Source organism: Prionailurus viverrinus, unplaced genomic scaffold (assembly GCF_022837055.1).
Source record: "Prionailurus viverrinus isolate Anna unplaced genomic scaffold, UM_Priviv_1.0 scaffold_62, whole genome shotgun sequence".
Classification (NCBI taxonomy): Eukaryota; Metazoa; Chordata; class Mammalia; order Carnivora; family Felidae; genus Prionailurus; species Prionailurus viverrinus.
In genome coordinates, this window is record NW_025927624.1 from 441,483 (window position 1) to 454,116 (window position 12,634).

A 12,634-nucleotide genomic window follows, 5' to 3' on the forward strand; every position below is an offset into this window, starting at 1 on the left:
TGTGTATGGGTATACATATACACACACACATACATTCATATAGGGCTTCGTCTTGGTTCACTCAGCTGTCAATGGACGCTTGTGCTGGGTGTTGGAAATAATGCTGCAATAAACACAGGAGTGTGTGTGTCCCGTGGAATTCGTGTTTTTGTATTCTCTTGGGTAGTATCCAGGAGTGCAATTACTGCATCATAGGAGAGTTCTGGTTTTAATTTTGTGAGGAACCTCCATACTGTTTTCCACAGGGCCCGCCCCCATTTGCATTTCCTCCAACGGTGCAAGAGGTTTCCTTTGTCTCCACATCCTCGCAAACACTTGCTTCTTGTGTCTTGGAGTGTAGCCATTCTGACAGGTGTGACGTAGTATCTCGTTGTAGTTTGGGGGAGCATCTTTTCATGTGTCTGTTGACCATCTGTATGTTGTCTTTGGAAAAGTGTCTGGTTATGTCTACTGCTCATTTGTAAACTGGGCTTTTTTGGAGGGGGGTGATGTTGACATGTATCCATTTTTTAGACATTGTGGATACTAACCCTTTACTGGATTTGCAAAATATTTCCAAATTCGTTCTCCCATTCCAGAGGTTGCCTTTCAGTTTTGACGGTTTCCTTCACTGTGCAAAAGCTTCGTAGGTTGATATAGCCCCCAAACTTTATTCTTGCTTTATTTCCCTTGGCTCAAGAGACATAACTAGTAAAATGTGGCTACAGCCAAAGTCAGAGAAATGATGGCCTGTGCTCTCTTCAAGGATTTTTTTTTTATGGTTTCAAGTCTCACACTTAGGTGTTTAATTCATTCTGAGTTTATTTGTGTGTATGGTACAGAAATTGGTCCAGGTTCATTCTTTGGCATGTGGCTTGTCCAGTTTTCCCAACACCATTTGGTGAAGAGAATGCCTTTTCCCCACTGGATAGTCGTTCCTGTTTGTAGAAGATGAACTGACCATACAGTGGTGGATTGATGTCTGGGTTTGCGGTTCTATTCCACTGAGCTATAAGGCTATTTTGTACGCCAGTACCCACCATACTGTTTGGATTCCTACAGCTTTGGAATAGAACTTGAAAGCTGAGATTGCGATACCTCCAGGGTTCCTCGTTTTCAATATTGCTTTGGCCGTTCAAGGCCTTTTGTGGTTCTATACAACGTGTAGGCTTGTTTGTCTACCTCTGTGACAAATGCTGTTGGTATGGTGACAGGGATTGCATGACATCTGTAGATGGCTTTGGGTAGTGTAGACACTTTAAAAATATGTATTCTTCCCATCTGTGAGCATCGGATGTCTTTCTCTTTCTTTCTGTCACCTTCAATTTCTTTCATCAGTGTTTTACGCTTTCCAGAGTACAGGGCTTTCACAATTTGGACCCTGTTTTAAAAAAAGCTTTCTGTTCTCTATTTGGCCTCGACCTCTCCTACCCTGTGAAATCTCCAGGAAAGACCCAGTCTGAGTTTCCATAACCAAATGTGACAGGCAGACAATGCTCTGAAATGGTTGAAAATGAAATGTATAAACGTTACCACAATGACTTCTCACCTCACATCTGTCAGAATGGCTCAGTTTCAACACACAGGAAACAACAAGGGTTGCTCAGGGTGTGGAGGAAAAACAACCCTTGTGCACCGGTCATGGGATATAAATTGGTATCGCCACAGTGAAAGCCACTATGGAGGGGCCTCAATGAATTTAAAACACAAATACCACAGGATCCAGTGATTCCACTACTGGGTATTTATTTACCCAAGGGAAATGGAAGTACTAATTTGAAAAGATATATGCACCCCTATCTTTATTATAGCATTATTTACAATAGACAAGATACGGAAGCAACCCAAGTGTCCACCAATACATGAAGACACCACACACACACACGCAGACACACACACACACACACACACACACACACACAGACATGCACACACTGAAATATTACGCAGCTCTAAATGAGAATGAGATGCTGCCATCTGCAACATCATGGATGTACCTAGATGGTATGAGGGTAAGTGAAATAAGTCAGACAGAGAAAGACAAATCCTATATGATTTCACTTCTGTGTAGAATGTAAAAAGGGGAATAAATGAACAAACAGAGCAAAAGCAGAAACAGACCCATAAATGCAGAGATTTGACTCTTGCCAGAAGGGAGGGGAGGTGGGGGGATGGACAAAGTGGGGGAAGGGGAGAGGGGAGTTCAGGGTTCCAGTTATAGAATGAATAAATCACAAGGCTCAAAGGTACAGCATAGGGAATCTAGCCAGTGGTATCGTAATAGCATCATACATTAACAGATGGGAGCTACGCTTATGGCGATCACGGTGAAACATCCAGAGTTGTTGCATCACATATTACCTTGTGTGTCAGGTAGACCTCCGTTTAAGTAAACGTATCAAAGTTTCGGTTTCTATGTTATGAGTGGTAGTACTAACTAGAGATGGAAAGAGTCAAAGTTCCCAAGGCCAACTTTGTTCCCACACTGGTCTTGCCTTATTTAGGTCCATAATAACTAGCAAGACATTCCAAGCCTTCAGGGGCATTCAGCTACCCAAGGACAGAGACTGTGATCAAAATGGTCCTGGTAGTTGTGCCTCTGTTTCTCTATACGCTGCCTGACTATTTTCTTCCCTATGAGCTCCCACTCCTATATCACTCTTCGGCACGGTTCTGTGGCATCCCCCAACCTTTCAATCTTTAGCCTATGAAGCCACACACACCTACAACAAGGATGGGCTCAAATGACCGAGGGTAGGAACCATGTCCTGCTCCTGGAGAACAAGCTAACTGGCAGTCTCAGTCATCCACACAGTCACCTCAACATAGGCATGTTATCACCGATCCAGATGAAGCTCCCTTACTGATTTGACAAGTCAGTCCTACCCCTGCCCAGCCCTACAAGTACATGGGAAGGGCATCACAGATTTAGGAAAAGAGGTGGAGTGAGGAGACAGCTTGCCTTGGGCCATACATCCCTGATGTTCGGAATCTCCACCCCCCACCCCCAATTCCTTGAGAGGATCTAAGCTATCCTCCCTCAGTTGGGGTGGAAGTAGGGGATATCATATTTCTATTTGCTGTAAACAGACTCTTCCCAGCTGCTCAAATGATTTTTAATCTCTCTCATCAGAAAAGCTGAGGTATGCTCGCACCTTCAATGAAACCAACGCACACAAAAGCAGAAACCTGGTCACGACCCTCTTGAACTCTCTATTTGAATATGCCTTTCTAAACAACTCCCCTAATCCTGGGTCCTTCGTTCTTGTCATTCACCTTTATCTCACTTGGCATAAACCCCCATATTCTGACATCTTTTCTCAAACTCGTATTCCTAACCAACTCAGTGTTGTTCTCCTTGAAACCTGGTCTCCTCTGCTAAGTCGATTCTTACCCTCCTGCACTGTATTCATTAGACCAACTCCCCAGCTTTCTATTTTTAAAACAGTTGCCTGCAAGATGAAGACAAAAAGAAGGAAGAAAGGAAAGAAAGAAAGAAAAAAAGAAAACCAGAATTTAAATCGCATTTCTGTCACTTATCATATCCAAATAGGTCACTTCAATCTCTTTTGAGTTTCAAATTCTACAGGGAAACAACCATTGGGCAAGGAGCTGAAACATAGGTTGACGTACCAGAGGGTGTTTTCAGGAATTAATGTCTGTGGTTCCGTAAGTCTTGAGACCCTAAGTGCTTTTGATTTGGCCTCTAGAAGAACGGAGAGTCCCTCGCTGGCCGAAGTGGGGAAATTTTTGGAAAAAAAAAAAAAGAAGAAGAAGAAGAAATAGCAAGGAAACCAGAGAAGAAAGTCAAAAGGCAAAAACAGAGTACAAAAAGTCATGGGGAAAAAAAGCTGCAAAAAAACCCAAAAAGCTTCCTAGAACTAGACAAGGGTACTAGCCCAAAGGGAAACCAGCCTGGGAACTTAGGCAACAGAGAATCATATAGCAATATCCTCAAAATAGAGAGTGAGTTTAATTAACGTAACATGGTCTACAACTAGATATCCTTCTTTTACAGAAACCTCATTTGTCTCAAGAAGAGGGGACATCACTACGTCTAAGGACTTGCCTGACGACATCTTGCTTATTATGTAAAAGCCTTGACACCATGGCCACAGCTGACATCAACCCTAAAATCTCGGATGGTAAAAACAAGGGACGAGTTACCACTGCACTAATGACTTGTGTTAGCACTAGTGGTCAAATACATGAGGCCAAATGCTTGGACTAACCTGGGTTCTTAAGCAAACCCTAAATTCGTGTTCCGACATCATTATCTTTGACATTCTGAGTTGATCTGCCCTAGGATCTGTATCTTCATCTCCGTGCTGCTGAGGAACCAGAGAATGGATGCGGAAGCTTCAAGGGCTGACGGGCAAAGCCCCTCAGCTACCCGTTAACTATGGAAGCATGGTCGAGTCATCAACCTCCCTGAACCACAGTTGCCAAAGTAATAAAAAGTAGGCTACAATAACACAGCTACTTTGCAAAGCTGTACAATGACTATATAACTGAACAGATGGTACCCATAGGATATAGTGTCTGGTCCAGCGTAGAACACGCAACAACTGGTTTTGTTCTCTGCGTTCCCTTAGGAGACACATAATTTTCAGTTCATTCATTCCCTTTCCTTTCCTTTCATTATCCGTTTCATTTCATTTCATTCCTTTATACTTTGAGAGTGAGTGCACACAGAAATCGGGAAACATATCCCAAGGAGGCTGTCAGCGCAAACCCCGGCGTGGGGCTTGAACTCACAAACCTGAGTTGAAGTCAAGAGTCACACCCTTAACCGACTGAGCCACCCGGGTGCCCCAGCAAATGTCAGTTTTACAAATCCATAAAAATCCTACCTGGCTATAGAATCTTCCTCAGCATTCTTATCTGCTCCTAAAGAAGAAAGCAAAATACATGTTAAATCAACAATCGAAAAAATAGAGGAAATTACAAGTGTACGGCTTACGATTTGTGAAAAAGTATTGCTTTGGGACCACACCTGGAAACCACACTACACTGAATGGTAATTATACCATTCGTAGGCTTAAAGCACTAAGAAATCTTACTTTCTCCTCTATATTGACCAAAAGCAAGAATGGGTTTTATCAGAATTTGACACCTACAGGGGAACTGATGTTTACAATGGCCATCACTGACCGACTCTATGGCACTGGAGGCAACTGGTAGCGTTAGGAGAATGATTATCATGAGCGGCCAATGTCAGACTGAAACTAGCATGATTTTTCTGGACTTCCACTCCTAGAGGAGTTGAAAGAGAGTATCTTTATTTTGCGGGAACACGGCAGAACTTCCCCAGCTCTTCAGCAGACACTCCTCAGTCTTAGGAGGAAACACCCCCTCACAACGTGTGCTCTATAGCCATTGTACTTTGCAGCATGGCCAAACCATAGCAAACAGACTCTCCCTGGCCTTATTTCCACTGGCAAGGCAAGAAGGAAAGATTTGGCATTCCTGTTTGATATCGTTCTAACCTCTTGAGGCTGTCTCCTTCCATTGCTAGAGAGTCTATCTAGACCCACCGCACATCACAGAGGAGGAGGATCCCAATGTGAGTGCTCTGTAGTGGTTCATGATGTCATTTTTCTCAACCTTCCCCATTAGGTGACACACATCTAGAGAAATCATACTTTTTTTCATGGGAGGCAGAGGCCAGCAGATCCTCTACTGATGAGCAACTAAACGAAACAAAGGGCAAAGAATAGCTTGAATGCCTACATTCAATTACCAGGATATTTTCACTTTCTAAACATTCAAAGACATCCACTCTATGATTCTAACTATATGACACCTGGAGAGAGCAAGGCTCTGGAGCTAAGGGTTGGGGTGAACGTAGGGATAAACGGGCACAGCACAGAGGACTTTTAAGGCAGTGCAACTCTTTCACACGATACCACAAAGGTGGATTCACATCATTACACATTTGTTAAAACTCATAGAATGTATAACACCAAGGCTGAACACTAATGCACATTAGAGACTTGGCCTCCAAATGAACAGTTCGTGTCCGTAGAAAATGCACCACTGTCGTCAGGGTGCCTGGGTGGCTCAGTTGCTTCAGCGTCCAACTCTGGATCTGAGCTCAGATCATGATCTCACCGTTCATGGGATCAAGTCCTGCATCAGGCTCTGTGCTGACAGCACAGGATTCTTTCCCCCCTCTCCCTCTGCCCCTTGGCTGCTCACACGCATGCATGCTCTCTCGCTCAAAACTAAAGCAAGGAGCTGAAAAAAAAAATCCTACTAAAGATGGACCACTGTCGTGCCAGATGTTAACAGCAGGGGAGGCTAGGCGTGTACGGGAGCGCGGTATGGTATATGGGGTCTCTCTGTACTTCCTATTATATTTTGCTGTGAACTTAAAACTGATGTCAAAAATCAGGCTTATTAAATGTATGAAACAACAAAAACAACAAAATATGGTATCCATTGAAGCTACTCTTAGCATATACTAACTCATGATACAGTCACCTTGAACATTAAAATAGAGATCAAAGTAACACAATAGGGTACTGTCTCCCATTTGGAAGTATATGAAAATGCATAAACAAAACACAAAAATACAACAGTTATTTGTATACTTAGGCAAGAAAACAATTGATGAATATGATCCGAAATCTTATACCTACAAACAGGGGTTCAGCACCATAGGAATCAAACCTGGGTTTTCCAGATAATTAAGAGATTTTCATTCTAATTTTAAATCAAAAATCATTATGTTGATCACACCTAAGAATCATAATGAAAGCTTAATCACATAAAAAAATAAAAAGATGATAATGACCTAATATTGCCCTAGTACTTTTTACACAAATACCTACTTCATATGGATGATGAAACTGAAACCAGTACCATGGTAACCGTCATGTTACTTGCTAGTAAAACAAAATTTGAAGACACCACCAAAAATGACGTCAGGGCTATAATTCCTATGCAGAACAGATTTCACCCAGCAGGCCGAAGATGGCTACCCTCAGAACATCCTACTTGAATGACTGGCCCTTGGCTGTTCCCTGGGATCTTGGATTTAAGGAGGGTTCCCACCATTCCCTAGCTGGTTAAGAGTGGTTCACTGTGCCTAAGTGCTGCTACACTCAATGTGCTTAAGGCCGTACACTTGATTTCCTTTCTGGAAACCTGGAACTTGGGGACATGCTAAGGAGAAGATGCCTATGTGATTAGCATTTGATGAAAACCTCGGGCACTGAGTATCCATAAGCCTCGTACTGGCCCACAACATTTCACTTGTGCTGTCCTAATTTCATGCTGGAGGAATTTAGCACATCCTGCCAACTCCATAGAGAAAGGATTCCTGGAAGCCTGCGCTTGGTTTCCTCTGGCCTTTCACCCCGTGCACCATTGCTCGGTGCTGATTGGCCTTTCTAGCCTGTCCCCATACCAATCCACACGCATGACTACAACTATATGCGGAGTCCTGTGACCTCTTCTAGTGAATCATCAAATCTGGGTGTCACTGGGATGCCTCTAACACAACTGCACTTTGTGAAATTTTATTATTTGGGTTGATGTCTTACACGTGGTTACAGTCAGAAGGTTATGTCACAGAATACCTTTCCTGGAATCTCTTTTCTTGGTATTTGACTTGAAAATTCCTACATCCCTATATATCCATTTGAAGAAAGGTTTAAAAGGAATATATGAAATCATGATGTCAGAAAGTGTGAAACAAGCAACAATCTTATTTTACTCCGAAAAGAGAGAGAGAGAGAGAGAGAGAGAGAGAGAGAGAGAGAGCAAATCCTGGTGATTGCCCCTATGTTCTACCATATAAAAGTTCTCTGAAATATGAAAAATCAGTTAATTTTCTCCAACTCCCTAGGACTTAGTTCATTTTTCTGGCAGATAGGAATCAAAGAAGTAACAGGGATCATTCTACAACAACCAGAACTGTCAGACAGAATATGAAAACATACTACTGATTATAGTGTGCTTTTGTTTCTTTTCCTTATTTTCCCAGAACATTAAAAATATAGTTCACCTATTAAAGGCAGTTATTGCCAAAGTAATCAAAAGTCACAAATACGGCATCCAAAATGTCCGATGCGTTATCTTGATGTCTCCTTATGTGACCCTCCTTCCAATTCTCTTATTTTGCCCTAAAGGATACTACCGTATGAAGTACCCCCATTTTATATGGCATTAACGTATATACATTTATCGCTGACTACAAACGCTTATGTTCACCCATGGTACTTAGGACATAACTCTGCATCATCAGCTAGGTCAGGCCTTAATGTCTTGCCAACAGTGAGGATAACAGTAAGAGTGGGAACATTTGGGGATACGACTCTGACAAATTCTGGTACGAGAAGCTCACCTGATAGTGTTGCTGCATTTCCAATAGTCTGCTCTTCCCTTTAAAGAACTAGTGTATTTTACCACCTTCCAGTACAAACACCATACACACCGGCTTACCTTCCTTCATTTATTCCCTGTAGTCTCTGCCATTCACATGATTCCCTCTTTGGCTCTTCTCTTCTTTCCTGGGGTTCCTCGGGCCTTCCAGGGTCTTGAAAGGGAACTAGTCATTTAGCTCCTTTGGTGGCACTCTCAATTTAATCTGTTGCTGACACCACATACGATATGCAACTTACCTCCTTTTCACATCTCTTTCTCTTTCCTATGCACTTAACAGGCCGTTTTCTTGAGATATTAGAACATATCAGTATTCCTGTTTTAAATCAACCTTCTGTCAAATGACCTTTGAATAAAATACAGTTCTTACCTTCTACTTGTCCATGTAATATCCTTTGCCCTTTCTGATCCACAGCTCCAGAGACAGGAGGAACATATTTGTTGGGCTTCTCAGACATACTCTGTTAAAAGTAGCATCAGTAATGAGTTGCGTGAAGACTTCCTAAGCCTTTTCCAAGAAAATTTCTGAATTTATGATTTTAATAACAATCAGACTTACAAATAAGGAAAATGTATTGAACACCAAAACATTTAAATACAAAACCTCACATATGCTCTCTTGATTCAGCGTCCCTTTGAATCTTCATTTGGCTATTGACTCTCTAAACTGATCATGGAAGGCCAGAATAAAGACTTTCAAAGGCAGAAGCCTGGCTTGTATGCAGATTTCAAAAAGGAACTAACAAAACACCTTCCTTTGCATTCCTGACCAAAATAAAAGGACATTTGAAATAAGTTTTGAAACAAATTCTTTAAAATGTACTTGCTATAAATGAAAACTGCTTCTAACCAAATGGCAGACATTTGTTTCAGTGTCAATTCATACCTCACATGATCAGAAACTTTGGAGTGTATCATGTTGAGTATCAACAAAACACTGTTGTAGCTGCTGCTTCGTTCAGGGAAACAAAGGCTTGACCTTTTTCTTGACGAAAGAAGGGTTGGATCGAATGGCAAAGTAGTAAGAAAAAACTTTTCTGAAAATCACGGTGAACTAGTAGCAGAAACAATGTAGATATAGGTATGGAACTCTTCACAATGTGTAGTAAGCATTCAAACGGCAAGTATAAGAACATGTATGTCTTACTCACTCATTTCCCTATGCACACTCTCTTTTTTACACACAACAATAATAATGATTATGATGATGGAGTGAGCCTTCCTACTTCTTGGTGACTCCAAGACATTGGAGTAAAATGATGATCCGTGGTCCTCTCTGTCCAGAATGTCCCTCGCCACGGTCTACACGACTGGTCCTTCTCATCTTTCACTTGGCACCTTTTGCCACTCTCAGATCTTTTCCGACTACCAAAATTCCCACTCCCACTCTCATCCTCATCCTCACTACAAACGCCCCCCCCCAATTTTCTCTCAACTAACATTGTCCATTTCCTATCGATGAAGCCTTTATAGTGACTTATAACGGATTGCTGTTGACTTACTTTTCTGCTCCGACCACAACAACCTAAACCCTCCACTTGTACACTCAGTAGCTAACTGCTTCGTACGTACTCAGTATACAAGGACCAAGTAATTAAGGTCAAAACATTTACACTAATCTCACTGAGAAGATCTCAAAAGTACCAAATCACTCTACTGTTGACCCTTGAACAAAGCAAGGGTTACGGGCTCTGATGGCCATGCACTCGAAAATCCACAAATATCTTTTGAAACCTCAAAACCAAATCAAAAAAACAAAAATGCCTACTGAATTTCCTACTTTCGAAGCAATTACACTTAGAAATCAAAAAGTATATATGTATTGAAAACCAGAACATTAAAGCAGAAGCGCTTGTGTACGCTCTCTAGGTCTAATCTACCTTTTCGGCTTCATTTGGCCATTGACTCTGTACACTGAGCATGGGAGGTCAGGGTTAGGATAACGGAATGCTGAGCTTACCAACAATATACACAGTCGATTAATGCATGTTTCCCCTGTTATATGGATTACATACTGTATCCTTACACTATCAACTGAAGAAAAGGTTACTAAGAAAATCGTAAGGGAGGGGTGCTGGGTGGCACTGTCGGTTCAGGGTCAGGCTCTTGACTTTGGCTCACGTCATGATCTAGACTTCCTGAGTTCAACGCTGGCAGTCTGGAGCCTGATGAAGATTCTCTCTCTGACCCCGCTTCCCTACTCACCTGCTCTGTCCCCTCTCTTTCTCCCAAAATAAATAATTAAAAAAAAAAAAAAACCCAAGACGAAAAAGACAATCATAAGGAAGAGAAAATACAGGATGGTACTGTATTTATTGAAAAGAAATCTGTATATATGTGGACTCCCACAGTCCAAACCCATCTTGTTCAAGGGTCCAACGTATACCTATATGATGTCTCCACTAAGAGTTTACTGGAACTTATTATAGCCCCACATGAGAAAATCAAAAGCCCATTCTAACTTTGCCATTCTTTTCTGGACACTAGGGCCATTTTATTGGCCTTCGAACATCTTCCCATTGAAAACAAGTATTCCTGGGGGGCCTGGGTGACTTAGTCGATTAGGCACCCAACTTTGAAATTGCGAAAAAGAAAGTAAAAGGTGGAGGGGGGAGTTATGATGGCAGGGGAGGGGATCAGAATTTCCCTTGTCCCTCAAACACAGCAGTCTTGAGGTCACAACACTTGGAATGGCAGGAATACAGGCTGCAGAGGGACAGAAAAATCTCCACAGGTGCAGAGTGACAGCTTGTCGGGACAGAAGGGTGTGTATGCGAATTGGGAGAGATAAAATGGGCAGCACAGGCATGAGGTGGGGGAAGCCCTTTGGTGGAGAAACGAAAGGAAGGTAGAGAGAGAGGCTGTGGGAAGTGCCTTTGGATATGAGAAAGCCTGTCCGGACCACAGACCAAGGAGAGGTCCAGAGAGCCAGTTTCTACTTTGCAAAACCGCCTTAGAGGCTGAAAAAACAGTATTTTCAAGGTGGCCAGACTTTCTCTAGACCAGAGCTACCACCTCCCATGCCTGGTTTGGAGGGAGCCGCCCCTAGGCTTGGTAGCAATCTCAGGGCTACACTGGGAGAGAACACCTTGAGTACGGTGGAAAGGGGAGGTATTGCCCTGCCCAAGGGAAAAAGACCGTGCAGGCACGAGCCAGAGGCCCTCTGTCCACTGGGCAGAGTGGCGCAACTCCACTACCAGGTCCGAGCAAAGCGGGATCCTACAGGGTTTTGAATCCCAGCTCAGTGCTCAGGTGGCACAGGGGACTGTGCAGCAAGACAAGCCGGCTCCCCAGGCTATTCCGTGAGGATAGCCTAAACAGTGAGTTTTGAGACACCTCGTGTGGGCAGGAGAGATTGGGGTGTCGCCATTTCTCTCCCCATGACCAACATCGTGGGGCTTCAGGGAATGGACAGTGAGCCTCCATGGAGGCAGGCCCATTACACCAAACCCTGACTCTCTGTGCCTCGTAACTGCTTCTCTATAGGAGTGAGACTGACACTCATGGGACCAGACAGCCCGTCGTCTAGACCAGCACAGCCACCAGTCCCAGGCACCAATAGACAACTCTCCTCCGGTTTTCTATCTTAGTTTGTTTGTTTTCATTTGAGTTATTATTCTTTTGTCTTTCCTTTTCTTTTTTAACGTTTATTTCTTTATTTGGAGAGAGAGAGAGAGTGAGTGATCAAGCAGAAGACAGGCAGAGAGAGGGAGAGAGAGAGAATCCGAGCAGGATCCATGCTCTCACTGCAGAACCTGATGGGGGTTTCGAACCCAACAACAGCGACAACGTGACGTGAGCCAAATTCAAGAGTCGGACGCTTCACCTACTGAGACACCCAGGCGCCCATCTTTTCTTTCCTTTGCTTTCCCTTTCTTCTCTTTTCCCTTGTTTCTCTTTCTACTCTCCTCTTTCCTCGTCTCCCTTTGGAAACTGCCTAGTAGTCTCGAGTTGACGTGGGTCAAAGCTAATTATATCTCTACATTTATCTGTATATCTTAATATATACCTGTATATCTATACATAGATATATAGATAGATAGATAGATAGATATAGATATATCTATATAGTTTTCTCCCTTTGTTCCTCTGTTCTGGTTCTTTGTGGGTTTGATTGCGCATTTTCTCTATACTTTTCTAGATCTCCTTCTTCATTTTCCTCCCTCTCTTTCTGGATTAAGCCCTAGAGCTCCTTTGAGTCACTGCCTGGTCTTTTTTTCCACTCCAGTCATTTCTCTTTTGGTTTGGGCTAAGGATACTTCAC

The 12,634-nt window shown here is 42.8% G+C and overlaps 1 protein-coding gene across 1 annotated transcript in view; it reads right to left on the reverse strand.

The window, feature by feature from the left end:
- LOC125159788 (ankyrin repeat domain-containing protein 26-like) overlaps positions 1–12,634 on the reverse strand; it is a 708,468-nt gene that overhangs the window by 210,549 nt on the left and 485,285 nt on the right. The window contains exons 19-20 of the mRNA XM_047848410.1: positions 8,741–8,831; positions 4,833–4,869 (exon numbers count right to left, since the gene is read on the reverse strand). Coding sequence (XP_047704366.1) covers positions 4,833–4,869; positions 8,741–8,831 — 128 coding nt within the window. The remainder of the gene's footprint in view (positions 1–4,832; positions 4,870–8,740; positions 8,832–12,634) is intronic.